At 45.3% G+C, this 21,349-nt stretch overlaps 1 protein-coding gene across 1 annotated transcript; it reads right to left on the bottom strand.

The window, feature by feature from the left end:
* Window positions 1-2,651: 2,651 nt before the first annotated feature.
* Window positions 2,652-18,929, bottom strand: LOC139252355 (probable G-protein coupled receptor 139). Its single transcript, XM_070873352.1, has 4 exons — window positions 18,854-18,929; window positions 11,498-11,549; window positions 4,179-4,195; window positions 2,652-3,562 (listed from the first exon to the last, which is right to left on the bottom strand). Exons 1-4 carry the CDS (start codon window positions 18,927-18,929, stop codon window positions 2,652-2,654), a joined length of 1,056 nt encoding a protein of 351 aa, XP_070729453.1.
* Window positions 18,930-21,349: the final 2,420 nt, after the last annotated feature.

Raw genomic sequence — 21,349 nt, 5'->3', positions numbered from 1 at the left:
TAACCATTCAGACTCGGGAATCGGGAGTGACATTTCAAACTTTGTGGATATTTCCACAATGGGCGTGTATCGTTAGCACTGAGGAGCTAAGCGGCAAAAACATTCAATACAATAATAACCTTGCAAACTGGGCGTGTAATTGGCAAAGGAACATCTGTTGTGTATCTGTAAAGCATGCATTCCCATGTTCCACCACCAGGGGGCGCATCCACTGAAGTACCAAGGGATCCCAGCATCCGTTGGGAGCACTTTATACAAGCCGGACCCTAAGGCCTGTTCCTCACTCTGGAGTGTCTAATAAAGACTGAGGTCACTGTTACTTTAACCTCCCTATGTGCAGTTTCATCTGTGTCAGGAACACAATACATCAATATAGAGGAGTGTGAGTTGGTGCGTTTTAATAGGAAGGATATGAAAGTGACATTCTCCTTGTAAAATAATTATCGAAACAGGAATGAGGAACAGAGGGATGGGACAGTACAGTTACACCAATCACTAAATGTAGTGATGGAGATTCATCAATCCATAAAAAAAAGAACAGGCTTGTGTTCGTGTCAAGAGGGATAGAATTGTAAAACATTGAAGTTATGTAAACTTGTTTGGATCCTTGGTGTAAATATTATAAAATGACATCGAGACTCTGGAGAAGGTGCAAAGTGTATTTCCTGGAATGATACCAGAACTGAGAGCGTGTATTATCAGGAAATGTTCAACAAGCCGTGGTTCTTTTGTTTAGTAAAGAGACGTTTGAGGGATGGTCAGAATGTGCCTTTCAGGATATGGAAAGATTTGATAGGGTAGAGGGAGAAAAGATGTTTCCACTTGCAATTAATCTTGATCAAATATTTAGTCTTAAGGGAAATCTTAAAGGAGGAGGAGAGTTGCAGAGGAATAGAGGTTTAGGGAGATAATCACAGAGCTTGGAACCCAGGTAGCTGAAGGAGGAGGAGAGTTAGAGGTGGAGAGGTTTAGGGAGCGAATGCCAGAGCTTGGGACCCAGGTACCTGAAGGAGGAGGAGAGTTAGAGGTGGAGAGGTTTAGGGAAAGAATTCCAGAGCTTGGGACCCAGGTAGCTGAAGGAGAGGGAGACTTAGAGTTGCAGAAGTTTAGGGAGGGAATCTCAGAGCTTGGGACCCAGGTAACTGAAGGAGGAGGAGAGTTCGAGAGGTGGAGAGGTGTAGGGAAAAAATTCCAGAGTTTGGAACCCAGGTAGCTGAAGGAGGAGGAGAGTTAGAGGTGGAGAGGTTTATGGAGAGAATCGCAGAGCTTGGGACCCAGTTAGCTGCAAGCATGCCTACCATTGGTGAAGCAGTTTAAATCGGGGATATGTAATCTGCCAGATTTGGAGAAGCGCGCAGATGTCAGGAGGACTAAGTACTAGTGCAGGTTACAGAGGCCGTGAAGTGGTTTGAAAATAAGAATGAATATTTTATAATTGAGGCGTTGTCGGACAGGGAGCCAATGTAGCTCAGCGAACACAGGTGTGATGGGGTATTGCGATAAGGTGCAAGGTAGGACACAGGCAGCAGAGTTTTGGATGAGCTGAAGTACATGGATGGTGGGAGATTGGAATCCCCCAGGAGAGCATTGGAGGAGTTATATCTAGAGCTAGTAAAGGCACAGTTATAGGTTTGAGCAGCAAATGAACTGAGGCAGGCGATGTAACAGAGGCACAAAGCTGCTGTCCTGGTGATGGAGTGGATATGGTGTCAGAAGACCATCTCCGGCTCACATAATACACAAAGGTTGATAACGGCTGGGTTCAGCCTTAGACTGGTGACAGGGAGAGGGATGGAGTCGTTGGCTCGGGCAATGGAGATGGTAATGGGGGCCACCAGTAAGGTCTCACAAATATTTGGTTGGACGGCATCAGAACTGAAAGATAACAGTTATCAGGAACGATTGAACAGGTTGTGCTTGGTTCCTGTAGAAGACAGAGAACATAGAGGAGTCCTGATCGAAGTCTTGAAAATTATAATTGTTTTGGTCTGGTTCGATTGGGAGAGAAAAGTTTATACTCGTGGAAGCATCCAAATCTTTGGAGCCATAAAAGCCAGATAATCACTAATAACACCAATAGGGAAATAAAGAACAATTTCTTTTCTCAGAGAGTGGCTAGAATGTGGAATTCCCTACGACAGGAAGTGGTTGAGATACATGTCTCAGATGCTGTCTAAGGGAAACTAGTCGAGTAAATGAGAGGAAATGAAATAAAAGATATGCTGAGAGGCTGAGACGAAGTATTTGCAATGGGAGGAGTATGTCTGGAACATAAACACCAGCACAGACCAGTAGGCCCGAAGTGTATTTTTCTGTGCTGTATATTCTGTAATGTATCCCCTGAACTGCAGCTACACTCTGCCGACCTACCTATTGACGAGCCTCTCACTCTGGAAGCTGTAATGAATTCCCTCACTAAATAGCTGTAGTGACCCTTTACAGAAGAACTCGGACAGAATGCAACAAGCTCGTTGTGCTGCCCAGAAAGACAAGGTGGGAAATGGCAATCAGAAAATGTGCCGTGTCCTGAACAGGTCGCTGGGTGTAACATCAAATCACCAGCCATTCTGGTGTAATTCAGTGGATGGAAGTCTGGGGCGAAATATTATATACCTGGACTGGAAACACTGGGACCTGCCTCTGGGCTGTGCTCAGTTGTTCTGTTTATTAATTAATTGTATAATTGAGGTAAACGGATATTTCACCGCACTCGTCAACTGCTCTCTGAACTTGGACTGGGTCACCCCATAAATAAATGTGTTTGTGCAACAACTTAAATTCCGCAGCATTTGTCCGACTTGTTCAAAGTTTGATAAAGAATCATTGTACTGAGTGGGATTTATTCCTGCAATGCTATAATATAAGAAATCTATAAAATACACCAGCCACAGCAGTATGAAGCTGCCGGATAAGGTGAAGAGTAAAATTACAGACTTCCTCCTGCTCTCCATCTCTGGGTCAGTGCCATTCTCCCCCTTGCTCTCACACCTCAGTCTCTTCCGGACTCGACTGGCCACTAAAATGTGTCTGACTGTCAGAGCATTGAGCAATAAAATTACAGCGAATGGTAGCAGTGGGGTTAAAACCGTATCCAACCAATCAAATACCACCCATCCGGGCTCAGTAAAAGCGGCTGGGATTGTGACACAGTCCCACGGAACATTGTCGATTGTATATACAGGTTCTAATGCAAAGTAGAAGGGAATGTTTTTAGAAGAGAGCAGAATGCAGCTTGTTGCCAGAACCACAGCCGCAGTTCTCCCGGTGCAATATTTGGTTTTCAGCTTCTGCAAACAAATGGCCACAAATCGGTCAAAGGTGAAAGTGACGGTGAACCAGACAGAACAGTCTGTGGTTACACGGGACAGGAGATATATTACACGACACACAGGGGTGATATTCAGGAAAGATCCCCGGAAATAATACCAACTGATCCGCCACAGTATGACCTCAGTGATGACCACCAGTAGATCCGCCGCTGCCATGGCCACGAGGTAGCGAGTGGTGCAGGTGGACAGACCGCACTTTCCCCGGGACAGGACCACAATCGCCACTAAATTCACTGTAATAAACGGAAGGGAAAAGTGACAGTCAATGGTTGGTCACACATTGTCGGTGACTGAGCCCAGACAGTAAGGCCTGTCATTTAGCATAAAAACATTCGGGTGCACATCGGCTCAGGGGTTAACATGTGAAGTACATCATCCCAACGCAACCAACCTCCAACCCGCTGCTTCCCAGTTTAGCAGAGACGGGGCAGTGGGAGGGAAGCCGAGCCAGCCCAGCGGGCGGGTGGGCAATATTAATAGTAACATAGAAACATAGAATATAGATGCAGGAGTAGGACATCCGGCCCTTCGAGCCTGCAACACCATTCAATAAGGTCATGGCTGATCATTCCCTCAGTACCCCTTTCCTGCTTTCTCTCCATACCCATTGATACCTTTAGCCATACGGGCCATATCTAACTCCCTCTTAAATATATCCAATTAACTGAAATCAACAACTCTCTGCGGCAGGTAATTCCACAGGTTAACAATTCTCTGAGTGAAGAAGTTTATCCTAATCTTGGTCCTAAATGGCTTACCCCTTATCCTTCGATTGTGTCCCCTGGTTCTGGACTTCCCCAACATCGAGAACAGTCTGAAACTATGTCCCCTAGTTGTTGATTCCCCCACAAGGGGCAACACCCACTCTACATCTACCCTGTCGAGTCCCCTCAGAATCTTATACCTTTCAATAAGATCACGGCTGATTCCTCTAAACTTCAACCATTATAGGCCCAGCCTGCGCAACATTTCCTCATAAGTCAAGACCTTCATCTCAGGAACCAGCCTGGTGAACCTTCTCGGAACACGGCATGGTCACTGCAGGAAGATAATCAACCAGAGGGGGTCGGGGACTGGGGAACCACCCCACTACTGTAGCCCATCAGCCCGAGTTATTGACTCAACTTGTCACTGTCTCCATGACTCTGCCTCGTCCCTCCTCTCCTACTCACTCCACACGATGTTACAGGACCACAGAGGGCGGGTATCCTAAGCTCAGAAAAATGAAGACATGTTGTAAGCACTGGTGTGGGAGCTGTCATCATCGGAACAGATACAACGCAGGCAGCGACACTCGGAGAATGTAGTAGAGTCCTTCCAGCAAGCTGGTTGAGAGGTCATATAATCAAAGTAGCTGGAGGAGTCGGCCGGATTATGGTAGATATTTGTGGAGAGACTGTCCTCGGAAATGGACTTCGAGATGTAGAGGAAGGGAAGGGTAATATCAGACGGAGCATGTGAATGACAGAGAGGGGCGTAAATTAGAAGCAAGGTTGACTACATAATTATTATTATTATTAATAACATTAATAATAACTAATATTATGCATAATAATAACAATAACGTTTATTTATATCACGCCTTTAATGTAGTTAAACCTCCCAAGATGCTTCAGAACTGTGTTAATAGGACAACACAGATACATATGACACCGAGATAAAAAAGAAGAAATTAAGGCATGTGACCAAAAGCTTGGTAAAACAGGTTAATTTTCAGGATATATTTAAAATGGAAAGATAGTTAGAGAAGCGGAGAGGTTTAGGGAGGGACTTCCAGAGTTTAGGGCCCCAGCAGCTGAAGGTAAGGCCACCGATGGGTGAGCAGTATAATGAGGATTGTTCGAGAGGGCAACATTTGAAGAGCGGAGATATCTTGAGGGGTTATGAGGCAGAATAATATTATAGACGTAGGGAGGAGCAAGGCCATGGAGAGATTTGTAAACAAGGATGAGAATTTTCAAAAAGCGTGGCGTTCTTTAACCAGGAGGCAATATAGGTGAGAAAGCACAGGTCTGAGGTGATGGGTGATCATGACTTCGTGCGAGTTAGGACATTTTCCAGTTCATGGCTAGAAAAGTAAATTACTTGAACACAGTCATCAATGTACCTGAACAATATGTGAAGGAGGGGACGGAGAAGAATTGGAACAACGAAGTTTCCCTGTATCACAAGAAAAGGCAGCACAGCTCGGGACCATCCGAATTCCCATACCGGCACCAGTGGAGTGTGGGGAGAGAACATTGTTCAGAACAGAGGTCCAGCACTTGTACTTTCAGCAGGGGCAGTGCACTCGGGTCAGGATCAGGTTTAGCAACATGCAAGGGTTTTATTCCCAGCCCAAAGCCCGTGAGGTCGAAAGGACTTCCAGTGTGAATGGCGAGTGAATTAAATTGTAAATGGGGCACTCAGTATGTATCAGCGGTGATAGGTGCAGGGAAACTCGTCATCCGCTGAGAGTTTCAAGGAAGCTTTGGTTTACTGGGCTATACACTGTACAATGTGGATCATTTTCCATACCTCGGAAGCCTACTGTCAACAAAGGCAGACCTTGATGGCAAAGTCCAACACTGCCTTCACTGTTTCAGTGCAGACTTCGGACCGCTGAGGAAGGAAGTGTTTGGAGACAGGATCTCAAACCCAGGAGCAAGGTGATGGTCTACAGGGCAGTAGTAATACCCGACCTCCTATATGTTTCAGAGACATGGAATATTTACAGCAGGCACCTCAAAACACTGGAGAAGTACCAACGCAGTCTCCGCAATTTGCTGCAAATTAGTTGGCCAGAGTGGTGCACCAACGTCAGTGTTCTCGCTCAGGCCAACATCCCCAGCATCGAAGCATTGACCACAGTCGATCAGCTCTGTTGTCCGGCCACAGCTTTGGCATGCCTGACATGTGATTCAAAAATCAAACGCTCTTCTCGGTGATTCGTTATTGCAAGTGAACGACAGGTGAGCAGAGGTCATGCATTATGACACACTCGAAACCTGCTTTCACAAATGCAACAATCCCACCTCCACCTGGCAATCCCTGGCACAAGCCAGCCCAACGTGGAGGAAAAGCATCCGCATGGTGCAGAGCACCTCGAGTCTTATCACCCAGAGTAAGCTGAAGCCAAGAGTAGATAGCACAAGGAGTATGCGGCAACAGAGGCACCCCACACTCCAGTCCGTTCAACCAGCATCTGCCCCACCTGTGACAGAGAATGTACGTCATGCATTGCACTCTCCAGCACTCTGGGAACTAATTGTCAATGTATAATCGGGCCATCCCCGAGTCCGAGGGTATGCCTCAGAAGCGGAAGTGGAATAAATAGTGACCCACACTGAGTATATCCTACAGTGACAGAAAGTTCCAATAATACACGGTCACTGGAGTATGGTGTTCCACAACGGTTAGTGACCCATACTCAGTATATCCTACAGTGACACACACTCCCAGCAATACATGGCCACTGGGCTACAGTGCTTCACACCGTTTCGTGACCCACATTCAGTATATGCTACAGTGACACACATTTCCAGCAATACATGGCCACTGGGGTACGGTGTTTTACACCGTTTAGTGACCCACACTCAGTACATCCTACAGTGACACACACTCCCAGCAATATAGGGTCACTGGGGTGCGGTATTCCACACCGTTTAGTTACGCTCACTCAGTATATCCTACAGTGAGATACATTCCCACGAATACATGGTCACTGAGGTATGGTGTTCCACACCGGTTAGTGACCCACACTGAGCATATTCTACAGCTTTTACCGATATATAAAACGGAAAAGATTGACTAAAGTAAATGTTGGTCCCTTCGAAGATAAATGGGGGATTTAATAATGGGAAATGTGGAAATGTCTGAGACCTTAAACAATTATTTTGCTTCGGTCTTCACAGTGGAAGACACAAAAACCATGCCAAAAAATGCTGGTCACAGGAATGTGGGAAGGGAGGACCTCGAGACGATCACTATCACTAGGCGGGTAGTACTGGACAGGCTAATTGGACTCAAGGTAGACAAGTTCCCATGTTCCTGATGAAATGCATCCCAGGGTATTAAAAGAGATGACGGAATTTATAGCCGATGCATTCGTTGTTATCAACCAAAATTATCTGGACTCTGGGGAGGTACCAGCTGATTGCAAAACAGCTAATGTAACGCCAGTGATTAGAAAAGGGAGTAGACAAAAGGCAGGTAACTATTGGCCAGTTAGTTTAACATCTGTAGGGGGGAAAACGCTTGAAGCTATCATTGAGGAAGAAATATAGGGACATCTAGATAGGAATAGTGCAATCAAATAGGCGCAACTTGGATTCATGAAGGGGAAATCATGTTTAACCAATTTACTGGAATTCTTTGAGGATATAACGAGCATGGTGGAAAGAGGTGTACCGATGGATGTGGTGTGTATGATTTCCAAAAGGCATTCAATAAGGTGCCACATAAAAGGTTATTGCAGCAGATAAAGGTACGCAGAGTCAGAGGAAATGTATTTGCATGAATCGAGAAATGGCTGGATAACAGAAAGCAGAGAGTCTGGATCAATGTGTCCTTTTCGGGTTGGAAATCGATGGTTAGCCGTGGGCCACAGGGATCGGTGCTGGGACCACAACTGTTTACAATATGCATTGATGATCTGGAAGAGGGGACAGAGTGTAGTGTAACAAAATTTGCAGATGACATAAAGATTAGTTTGAAAGCGGGTTGTGCAGAGGACACAGAGAGGCTGCAACGAGATTTAGATAGGTTAAGCGAATGGGCTAAGGTTTGGCAGATGGAAAACAATGTCGGATAGTGTGATGTCATCCAACTTGGAAAAAAAAAACAGTAAAAGCGAAGAATATTTGAATGGGGAGAAATTACAACATGCTGCGTTGCAGTGGGACCTGGAGGTCCTTGTGCATGAATCCCAAAAAGTTATTTTGCAGGTGCAGCAGATAATCAGGAAGGCGAATGGAATGTTGGCTTTCATTGCGGGAGGGATGGAGGACAAATGCTGGGAGGTCCTGCTGCAACTGTATAGGGTATTGGTGAGGCTGCACCTGGAGTACTGCGTGCAGTTTTAGTCACCTTACTTAAGGAAGGATATACTAGCTTTGGATGGGGTACTCACTAGGCTGATTCCGAAGATGAGGGGGTTAACTTATGATGATAGATTGAGTAAAGTGGATCTTTACACTTGGAGTTCAGAAGGATGAGGGGTGACCTTATGGAAACATTTAAAATAATGAAAGGGATAGACAAGATAGAGGCAGAGAGGTTGTTTCCACTTGGCGGGGAGACTAGAACTAGGGGGCACAGACTCAAAATACGGGGGAGCCAATTTAAAACCGAGTTGAGAGGGATTTCTTCTCCCAGAGGGATGCAAATCTGTGGAATTCTCTGCCAAAGCAAACAGTTGAGGCTAGCTCATTCAATATAGTCAAATTAAAGATGATAGATTTTTAAGCAATAAGGGAAATAACGGTTACGGGGAGAGGGTGGGTAAGTGTAGCTGATTCCACGGCCAGATCAGCCATGATCTTGTTTAATGGCGGAGCACGCTCGAGGTGCTAGATTATCAACTCCTGTTCCTGATTCTTATGTTCTTATGTATTTATGACACACACTCCCAGCAACACATGATCAGTGGGTTACTGTTTCCACACAGGTTAGTGCCCCACACTCAGTATATCCTACAGTGACAGACACTCCCAGTAATACATTGTCACTGGGGGACGGTATTTCAAACTGGTTCGAGACCCACACTCAGAATATCCTACAGTGACACACACTCCAAGTAATACATGTCCAGTGGGGTACAGTGTTCCACACCGGTTAGTGACCCAAACTCAGTATATTCTACAGTGACACACACTCCCAGTAATACATCGTCACTCGGTTACGGTGTTCCACACCAGGTAGTGACTCACACTCAGTAAATCCGACAGTGACACTCTCTCCTAGTAATACATGGTCACTTGGTACAATGTGTACCACCGGTTATTGAACCCCACTGAGTACATCCTGCAGTGACAGGCACGCCCAGTAATACATGGTCACTGGGGTACAATATTCCACACCGGGTAGTGACTCACACTCAGTATAACCTACAGTGACACACACTCCCAGTAAAACATGGTCACTGGGATACAGTGTTCCACACCGGTTAGTGACCCACACACAGTATAACCTACAGTAACACACACTCCCAGTATTACATGGTCACTGGGGTATGGTGTTCCACACTGGTTAGTGACCCACACTCAGTATATCCTACAGCTACAGACACTCAAATTAATACATGGTCACTAGGGTAGAGTGTTCCACACTGGTTAGTGACACACACTCAGATTATCCTAGAGTGACACACTTTTCCAGTAATACATGGTCATTTGGGGACAGTGTCCCACACCGGTTAGTGTACCACACTGAGTTTATCCTCCAGTGACACACACTCCCAGTAATATATGGTCACTGGTGTATGGTGTTCCACACCGGTTAGTGACCAACGCGCAGTATATCCTACAGTGACACACACTCCCAGTAATATATGGTCACTGAGGTACAGTGTTCCACACCGGTTAGTTAACCCCACTGCGTACATCCTACAGTGACAGACACTCCCAGTAATGCATGGTCACTGTGGAATGGTGTTCCACATGGGTTTCGGACCCACAATCAGTATAACCTGCAGTGGCACACATTCCAAGTAATACATTGACCACTGGGGTACGGTGTTCTGCACCAGTTAGTGACCAACACTGAGTATATCCTTAGTGACACACACTTCCAGTAATACTTGTTTTCTGGGGTATGGTGTTCGACACCGTTTAGTTACTCACACTCAGTATATCCGACAGTGACACACACCAAGTAATACATGGTCACTGGGGTAAGGTGTTCCACACCGGTTAGTGACCCACACTCAGTATATCCTACAGTGATACATACTCCCAGTAATACATGGTCACTGGGGTACGGTGTTGCACAGCGGTTAGTGACCCAAACTCAGTATATCCTCCACTGACACATACTCCCAGTAATACTTGGTCACTGGGGGATGGTGTTCCACACCGGTTATTGACCCACAATCAGTATATCCTACATTGAGAGAGGCTCCCAGTATACATGGTCACTGGGTTACGGTGTCCAACACCGCTTAGTGAAACACAATGAGTACATACTGCAGTGAAACACGCTCACAGTAATGCATGGTCACTGGGGTATGGTGTTCCACACTGGTTAGTGAACAACAGTGTGTATATCCAACAGTGACATACATTCCCAGTAATACATCTTCACTGGGGTACGGGTTCCACACTGATTAGTGATCCGCACTCATGATATCCTACAGTGACACACACTCCCAGCAAGATATGGTCACTGTGGTTCTGTGTTCCACACCGGTTAGTGACCCACAGTGAGTTTATCCGACAGTGACAAACACTCCCAGTAATGCATGGTCACTGTGGTGCTGTGTTGCACAGCGGTTAGTGACCAACACTCAGTATATCCTACAGTGAAACACCCGACAAGTAATACATGGTCACTTGGATACAGTGTTCCACAGCGCTTAGTGACCCACACTCAGAATATCCTACAATGACTGCCAATGCCAGTAATACATGGTCACTGGGGTACGGTGTACCACACATGTTAGTGGCCCCCACTCAGTATATACTACAGTGACACATACCCCCAGTAATACATGGTCACTGGGGTACGGTATACCACACATGTTAGTGGCCCCCACTGAGAATATACTACAGTGACACACACTCCCAGTAATACATGGTCACTGGGGTACGTTGATCCACACATGTTAGTGCCCCACACTCTGTATATGCTACTGTGACAGACACTCCCAGTAATATATGGTCACTGGGGTATGGTTTTACACGACGGTTAGTGACCTGCACTCAGTATATCCGACAGTGACACACACTCCCAGTAATGCATGGTCACTGGGGTATGGTGTTCCACACCGGTTAGTGACCGACACTCAGTATATCCTACAGTGGCAGACAATCAAGTAATACATGATCACTGGGGTAGAGTGTTCCACACCGGTTAGTGAACCACATTTAGTACAACCTACAGTGACAGACACTCCCAGTAAGACATGATCATTGGGGTACCGTTTTCCACAACGCTTAGTGACCCACACTGAGTCTATCCAATTGTGACACACTCCCAGTAATACATAGTAACTGACGTACAATGTTTCACACCGGTTAGTGACTCACACTCATTATATCCTAAAGTGACAACACTCGCAGTAATACATGATCATTGGGGTACGGTTTTGCACACTGGTTAGTGACCCACACTGAGTACATCCAAAAGTGACACACACTCCCACCAATACATAGTCACTGGAGTAGAGTGTTCCACACCGGTGAGTGACCCTCACTCAGTATATCCTACAGTGAAACACACTTCCATAATACATGTTCACTGGGGTACGGTGTTCCATACTGGTTAGTGACCCACATTCACTATATCCTACAGTGCCACACACTCCCAGTAAGACATGACCACTGGGGTACCGTTTTCCACATCGGTTAGTGATCCACACTGAGTATATCGAACTGTGACACACACTTGCATTAATACATGGTAACTGCCATACAATGTTCCACACCGGTTAATGAATCACACTCAGTATATCCTACAGTGACACACACTCCCAGTAATATATGGTCACTGGAGTACAGTGTTCCACTCCGGTTAGTGACCCGCACTCAGTATATCCTAAAGTGACACACACTCTCAGCAATTCATGGGCACTGGTGTACAGTGTTCCACACTCAATAATGATCCACCCCTGAGTATCTCCTACAGTGACAGCCATTCGCATGAATACATGATCACTGGGGTACGGTTTTCCACACCGCTTACTGACCCACACTGAGTATAACCTACAGTGAAACACGCTTCCAGTAATGCAAAGTCAATGGGGTACAGTGTTGCACACCAGTTAGTGACCCACACTCAGCATATCCTAAAGTGACAGACACTCGCAGTAATACATGATTATTGGGGTACGGTTTTCCACACCGGTTAGTGACCCACACTGAGTATCTCCTACAGTGACAGACACTCCCTTAATACATGGTCACTGGGGTACGGTGGTCCAAACCGCTGAGTGACCCACACTCAGTATGTCCTACAGTGACACACACACCCAGTAATACATGGTCTATTGGGTATGGTGTTCCATCCCGGTTAGTGATCCACACTGTGTATATCCTACAGTGACACACACTCCCAGTAATACATGTTCACTGGGGTGCGGTTTTCCACACCGGTTAGTGACACACAGTGAGTATAGCCGAGTGACACACACTCCCAGTAATACATGGTCACTGGTGTACGGTGTTCTACACTGGTTAGTGACCCACATTCAGTGTATCCTACAGTGACACACACTCCCAGTAATTCATGGTGACTGGAGAACTGTGTTCCACACCGGTTAGTGACCTACAGTCAGTATATCCTACAGTGACACACACTCCCAGTATTACATGGTCACTGGGGTACAGTGTTCCACGCCGGTTCGTGAACGACACTGAGTACACCCTACATTGACAGACACTCCCAGTAATACATGGTCACTGGGGTATGGTGTTCCATACCTGTTAGTGACCTACACTCAGTTTGTCCGACAGTGACAGACACTCCCAGTAATACATGATCACTGGGGCACGGTGTTCCACACCGGTTAATGACCCACATTCAGCATATCCTGCAGTGACACACACTCCCAGAAATATATGGTCACTGGTATATGGTGTTCCACACTGGTTCGTGACCCACACTCAGTATATCCTACAGTGACACACACACTCACAGTAGTACCTGGTCACTGGGGTGCAGAGTTCCACACCGGTTCGTGACCCACACTGAGGACATCCTACAGTGACGGACACTCCCAGTAATACATGGTCACTGGTGTATGGTGTTCCACACCGGTTAGTGACCCACACTGAGTATATCCTACAGTGATACACACTCCCATTCATACATAGTCACTGGGGTACAGTGTTACACACTGGTTAGTGACCCACACTCAGTATATCCTACAATGACAGACACTCACAGTAATACATGTTCTCTGCGGTACGGTTTTGCTCACCGGTTAGTGAACCACACTCAGTATATCCTACAGTGACACACACTCCCCGTAATACATGTTCACTGGGGTACATTGTTCCACACCAGTTAGTGATCAACACTCATTATATCCTACAGTGAAAGACACTCCCAGTAATACATCCTCACTGGGGTATAGTGTTCCACGCCGGTTTGTGACCCACAATCAGTACATCCAACAGTGACACACACTTACAGTAATACATGGTCACTGGTGTACGATGTTCTACACTGGTTAGTGACCCACATACAGTATATCCTACAGTAACACACACTCCCAGTAATTCATGTTGAATGGAGAACTGTGTTCCACACCGATTAGTGACCTGCATTCAGTATATTCGACAGTGAAACACACTCGCGTTAATGCATGGTCACTGGGATATAGTGTTCCACAACGGGTAGTGACACACACTCAGTATATCCTAGAGTGAAAGACATTCCCTGTAATACATGGTCACTGGGGTACGGTTTTCCATACCGGTTAATGATACACACTGAATATCTCCTACAGTGACACACACTCCGATAATACATGGTCACTGGGGTACGGTGTACCACACCGGTAAATTACCCACAATCAGTATATACTATAGTGATACACATTCCTAGTAATTCATGGTGACTGAAGAACTGTGTTCCACTCTGGTTGCTGTCCGACAGTCAGTATATCCTGCAGTGGCACACACTCCCAGTAATACATGGTCACTGTGGTATGTTGTTCTACAGTGATTAGCGACCCACATTCAATATATCCTACAGTGGCACACACTCCCAGTAATATATGGACACTGGGATACAGTGTTACACACCGGTTAGTGAACCTCACTCAATATATCCTACGGTGACACACACACCCAATAATAGATGGTCACTGGGTTATGATGTTCCACACCGGTTAGTGACCCACACTCAGTATATCCTACAGTGACACACACTACCAGTAATACATCGTCACTGGGGTATGGTGTTCAACACCTGTTAGCGACCCAATCCGAGTATATCCTGCAGTGACTCACATACCCAGTAATACATCTTCACTGGGGTACGGGTTCCTCACCGGTTAGTGACCCACACTCAGTATATCCTACAGTGACACACACTCACAGTAATACCTGGTCACTGTGGTGCATAGTTCCACTCCGGTTAGTAAACCACACTCAGTATATCCTGCAGTGACACACACTCATTGTAATACCTGGTCACTGGGGTGCAGAGTTCCACACCGGTTAGTGACCCACACTCAGTTTATCCAACAGTGACAGACACTTCCAGTAATACATGGTCACTGGTGTACGGGATTCCACACCGGTTAGTGACCCACACTCAGTTTATCCTACAGTGACAGACACTCCCAGTAATACATGATCACTGGTGTACGGGATTCCACACCGGTTAGTGACCCACGCTGAGGACATCCTACAGTGACAGATACCCGCAGTAATGCATGGTCAGTGAGGTACAGTGTTCCACACCGGTTAGTGACCCACACTCAGTATATCCTACAGTGACACACACTGCCAGTAATATATGGTCACTGGTCTGTGAATGTTTGTAAATGTATAGACATTGAAGTTGAGAACGTGGGAATTGTGTAGGGACAGTATAAGCTAACAAAGAATTCATGGTGGAATAGCCATGACATCTCAGACTCGAGACTGCAAAATGTTACAACAGTAACACAGTTTGAAACAAAACCCACAGCTTGCAAAACAAGCCTCAAGTTAATACTAACTCATATTGCTAAACTGAAACATTAACAGTAAGAGAATAATAGGCCTTTGTGTAAAACCAGATCATAATTAGATCGGCTTTTGAGTGGACAAAGGGAAAGAGTGATCAGAGAGCATAGGCTGAACTAGGATGTCACTCAAATTGTACCTTGTTATCTTTTACCGAAACTGTATAACCGTCTTTCCTTTACAATGTAACATCACTTTGTCCGTAGGAAGTGAGTGCGATCTATCAGAGTTGCATTCTTTCTGTCTGATAAAGTCCCCGATCGGGATTTGCTTTTAAATAAAAGCTTGTTTTGTTTAAGGCAGAAACGATATTCTACTGAATAATTTTGCTGAACTAGATTGACGGAAAAGAATCCAGAAATCAACATTTGGTGTCAGAAGTGGGATCTCAACGGACGACTGCCGAAAACTTGCGAATTAAGAGCCAGACTAGCCTTGGACGAGACGAGGGGAAAGTGGCGACTGGAGTGGGTATGATTTCAATACTGCTACAGTTTCCCCCGTTTTCAAAAGTCTGAGGAAGGTTTAGCCACTCGCTTGATCTCAGGTAGTGTCTGAACGAGATGCAGGACAATCTGGTGAATACCTTTCAAACTTAAATTACGGTTAGATCAAATCGGATGGGACGCGATCCGTGAAGCGACACGGAAGAAAGGGATAATTAGAGCCAGATAGGAATAGATCAAATCGCGTGGGACGCGATCCGTGCAGCGACACGGAAGTTATGGATAGTTAGAGCTAGATAGGGATAGATTAAATCGCGTGGCATGCGATCCGTGCGGCGACATGGAAGGTAGGGATAGTTAGAGCTAGATAGGGATAGATCAAATCGCGTTGGACGCGATCCGTGCGGCGACACGGAAAGTCGGGATAGTTAGAGCTCGATTGGGATAGATGATGAATCTTGGATCCAAAAATAGAGCCGGACAAAACAATTAATAGGAAAGAAGAGAGACTCTTGTGAACGTCTGTTTTAAAATGAGAAATGCTTGTGTGATTTTTACTGTGGATAAGAAAGTCTGTTTGGGAAACCGGGGAGTTGTGGTTTGTTTTAGCTCCACCCACTTTTTCAAACAGAGTGTAAGTTTTTTTAACCCTTCGTAGTGTTGTCCTGTATGTGGGAAGTTTAAGAGTGTGAACCTTATTGAATTACGTGTATTCGGAGGATAAGTTACGGAGCCAGGAAATGCACAAAGGATCGGTTTGTTGAGTAAAAGAAAAAAATTGATTACATTGGGTTGAAAGACATAAATTTAGGCTCGGAATGAGATAAAGAATGTTTTAAAAAAGAGCTTCAAAGCTCAAAAAAAAGTTTTAAATTAAGATTGAAACTACAAAGTTTGAAGCGGGATTTTGAGATATTCAGATAAGGCACAGCAAAATACTGAGATGGATTCAAAAGGTATCAAAAAAATTAAATATCATGTTAAATATGCAGTTTAGAAGATACAGTATAACACAATCTTGACGCTGGAACCATTGAGATAACGAAAAGCAGCTCTCAGTATTACGTGCCACACTTCCCTCTAGTTATGGAAAAGACGAAAAAAAAGACGTAACGTACTAAATAGGTGCTGAAAGAAAACAAATGTTCTGAGGTTTTAATTATTAAATTCCACTGCAGTCTGAAAAAATGCATCATTTCTATCGAGTTGGCAGAAAAACTACACTTAATTAGGGCTTTTATTGACAGAAGGAGGACATATTAAAAACCATAGACATCTTAAAGAAAGAGTTCGCGCATGAGAAACGTACTAAGAGTTCCACTGGGACCTCTGAGAAAGGTATCGATAGACTACATAATCAAATGGTTGGCTTTGCATTGACCGAGGCTGATGACGAAATAGAATTTCAGTGAACAAATAGCTATTAAAAATGTGTGGTCTCGTTTTCAATCAATTTATAAAAATATCTTTTGCAAATAATTGAATAAGAAGTTAAAAAATATTGGAGTTTCATCAAATGCTGCCTTTCTTGATGATGAGATTTTTTTCAGATGATTACGTGAAGTCACGTAATGACATCAGGTTATCTTACAAACCTGTAAAGGAGTTAACCCTTTCCATTGACAGCCGTTTCATACTGAACATTATCAATTTGGATTTCTTAACAGAAAAAAGACTCACCTAACAGAGGAAATGGTGCGATAGTCGGAATAAAAATAAAAACCTAACTAGCTTATGTAATAATACTTACCTGATACAATAAAGAAATAGATACTCAAACAAAACAAATTGAAGAGTTAAAAGGCTAAGATAAATAAGTTGAAAGAGATCCGCAAACCCAACTTAACCCTGACCTCCGATTTCACGGAGTGACCTCGACATGCATGGATATAATGCAGAATCAAGGGACCTGTGGGCCCTGGTAAAGCAAACCCTGAGCCCAACTGGGCATGCCCGTTTTCTAACTCACCTAGGACGTGCTACTCATGATGCATTGGTGGTTGCTCACCCTAACGATGTCCAGGATCGCCTAAACGCTATCTTTAATGCTCTCACCACGACCCTTCAGAAGCCCATCAGTATGGCCGCAGTATTCGTAACTAAACACAAACGAGAAGAAACCGCCGGCGAATTCATGGAATGATTTATTGAAATATACGGAAGTCAATCAGGAGAGAATGCCTTCAGGCAGGAGATGATTCTCCTCAATTCTGCGCTATCCTACTTCAGTGCCTGCCCTATTCCATTGCTCACGCTATCTGGACAAATAATATGAATTGGGCAGATAACAGTGTAGCCCAGATGGAAAGGGCGGTTAAATATTATTGGCAGTAAAATAAAGGAGAGGGGGATGGTGCGCCCCCAACCCGGGTCAAGACTGAATACGTGACTAGAAAGGAAAAGCCGCCTCGGGTGGAAGGACCAAAACACGACCCAAGGGGATGGATACCAGATGGAACAGTACTGTTGCGTGCAGGATTGGTGGATAAACAGGGATACGGTTATACCAAACACCCAAATAGCCCGCGCCCTGCTAATTACGGACCGCCCTACTGTCCCCGGCCTGGTATGGGATGAGGTCGGGGCTGGGAAAGACGAGATGGATGCTTTAATTGTGGGTAAGAAGGACATTAGAGTAGAGAGTGTCCCTCCCCTCGGCACGAAAGAGGAAGAGAAGAGGGGCAAGCGGGGAGAGGACGGTGATCTTACACTAACTTCGCCCAGAACAACCCCTTCGGCCAATCGTCCCCCGATTATTCGTAATGACTACGTAGCTTGATTGTACAGAGAACTTCCCCGGATGACGAACCGATTTGCCAGTTTCCAGTCCATCACACGGCTAAACAAATGCGACAGTGGTTGGGGGTGATCAATTACTGCAGATCCTGGATCTCTAATGTTGCCCTGATTACTAAGCACCTCACCCCGTATACAAATAAGGAAGGCAGCTTTGAAATAAAAACCGCAGACGTCGAAGCCTTTAAGTAATTAAAGGCAGCCCTGCTGCAAGCTCCGGCTTTGGGACGGCCCCTCTATGACCGGCACTTTCAACTGTATTATACAATCCTGAAAGATTGTGCCACCGTAGTCTTAACACCTCTCACTCCGTAGCTGCCCTCCTGCGCCAACTGCAGACTCAACACCTAACCATGGCCAGGCAGAGTAGATATGAGATCTACCTACTAAATAACCCTCGGCTTACATTTCGGCACTTTACTGCCATTAATCCGACCTGTTTTCTTACCGAGCCACCACAAGATGAGGAAGAACCCATTCATGATTGTTTATCTTTAATTCAAGAGGCCACATCGGTCAGGGAAGATTTAGTTGATGTACCAATGGAAGACCCAGACTGGATTATGTATGTTGACGGAAGCTCTTCTGTTGATCCAGAAGGTGCACGAATTTTAGGATACGCCACAGTTAAGCAGGAGAATCAGGTCTTGGAATTTGCCGCCTTTGAAACCGACTATTCCGCCAAAAAAGCTGAACTATTCCCACAGGGGAATGAGATATCCCATATGCAACTTGTATCTGACTTGTTGCAAGCCCTCATGTTCCCCAAGCGCATTGCCATTGTTAAATGTACCGCCCACACCACCGGAAAATCCCCGGTTGATATAGGGAACCATTGTGCTAACGAAGAGGCCAAACAGGCCTCTCGTGGACAACAAATGGTAGTGCCCCAGAATGATGAGTCAGACTAAAAGTCCTGCAAAGGGTAAGTTAGCATCGGAAAAACTAATGCCAACCATCCAAGATGTTGTAAAAGCACAGGAGGACGTTCCTGAAAAAGGAAATCTGTTTTTGAAAAATTATGGATGTACTTATGACAATGTTTCTAAACTCTGGACCACTCCCGCAGAACAGACTTGCATGTCTGATGAGTTGGCTCTATGGGTTATTGAATGTATGCATTTTGCTACTCATTGTGGAGCAAGGACCACAAGTGACACACTTTTGAATACTTGGTGGCACTCTAGACTTCAGGCGCTCGCCCAGAACATCGGTAGTCGTAGCCTGGTTTGCCGGCAGAATAATCCAGGAAAGGGAGTCCCCTGATATTGGGATAAGACGCACCTACCCGAAGGTACCTTTGAGACATTTCAGTTGGACAACATTGAGTTGCAAAAAGTTGAGTGTTACAAATATGTGTAAGTAACATAGATGTGTTCAGCAGATGGATTGAAGCCTCCTCTACCCTGGACAATAAGGCTAAAACTGTTGTTAAGGTGTTAATGAGGGAAATTGTTCCGAGATATGGTATCCCAGCTCGACTGATGACCACCTAGGTTCTTTCTCTGACTCAGGCTCTGCGAATAGCCCACAACCAGGTTCGTGAGGCTCACAGCGACCTCCCAGTTTTGCCAGAATCATCCCTCGTGGTACCTGGGAAGTATGTCCTGATTAGGAAATTGATTCGGAAGGCATTAGAATCACGATGGAAGGGGCCAATTCAGTTGTTACTCACTACCTTCACTGCAGCCAAGGTTGAGGGGAAAAGTGCCTGGGTTCACCTGCACCACTGCAAGCTCACCACACTCTAACGAATCTATTTAACTGGTTATTCTAATTCCTGTTTCTGTTCCAGATTTCCTCTTCTCCACAGCTGAACAAGGCCGTTAGCATCCGAATTGGAACATGGACCAGTTTGAAATTTTAACTGTAGAGATAGACAGTCAGCTACACCGACGGTGACCTGAGAAGAGAGACGGGAATATTGAACTTTTTTAATCAGCAAAATAATTGGACTATTTATCTGAATTCTGAGCCATAAGATGAAACTGTGTCTGTATGCCACAGTCTGTATAATAGTGTTGATATATGACAGTTTCGGCGCATGGGATTGGAGACAGAGACGAGAGCTCCATGTAAACACTTTTTTGTACATGTCTTATGTTTATGTGCAAAATGGGAACTTTTCTAGATGTTGGGTGTGTTCACATTTTCCTATACATTCCAAAGGGGGAATTCCTTTGTGTCCCGTTCCACTAATCCTAACTGAGACTGTCAGATGGATTCAGAGCCAAACTCTCACGAGAGGAGGGGGGTCAATACAAATACGAGAGAGGAAAAGCGGGTCAAAAGAGGGATCACGGAGATCAGGAGGAGTATCATACCGTTAGCACATGAACGACCACGGTGAGGTCACCAAGTGGGAGAGTGCTGGAGACCCCATTAGTCAGACGTTCCAGGGATGGTACCAGCCAAACTACAACCGTAGAAAGGAACCCCCATTCTTAGCCATGACCAATACTTCGGGGATTGTGAGGCCAACCGGGGATATATGTCCAACCCGAAATGACAAAAGAAACAAGGGACATATCATAGAATACAGATAATGCCCAAACAGTCTCAACATCACAACAGGTGCACGAGTCACCATCCTCGCTCACCTTCCGAATAAAACAGGTGGTTGTTTGTGGGCCCAGTCCTGGGACACGGAAGCAATATATCAGAAAGCTGCTTTTAACGGCACGTATTTCGATTGACTCGGCGATGGACAGGGTCCTGTTATCTGGGATATGTGGTGCCATTTGTGCGGAAAGTACGTACTCTGGCGGAAGCACATGCCTCCAGCCGATACAAGCGAGCCATCGCCACCGCCGACAATTTCTTTGGGGTCATGATAATTTCCAATCGGGATAGGACGTCTCATGTATGAAGTACAGAACCCAGAGACGATATTGGAACAGAT

The sequence above is a fragment of the Pristiophorus japonicus genome, unplaced genomic scaffold, assembly GCF_044704955.1.
Source record: "Pristiophorus japonicus isolate sPriJap1 unplaced genomic scaffold, sPriJap1.hap1 HAP1_SCAFFOLD_46, whole genome shotgun sequence".
NCBI lineage: Eukaryota > Metazoa > Chordata > Chondrichthyes > Pristiophoridae > Pristiophorus > Pristiophorus japonicus.
Note: the sequence above shows the minus strand (reverse complement) of the source record. Positions and strands in the feature narration are given on the sequence as shown.

What these genes read in the sequence shown, in the direction of transcription:
- LOC139252355 (XM_070873352.1), bottom strand. Translation starts at nt 18,929, where the DNA reads ATGAATGGGTTCTTCCTCATCTTGTGGTGGCTCGGTAAGAAAACAGGT. An exon ending in TGGCAGTAAAGTGCCGAAAT is followed by an intron (nt 11,550 to 18,853) that starts GTAAGCCGAGGG and finishes AATGAGTGTGAG; the next exon opens with TCACTAACCGGTGTGAAACA.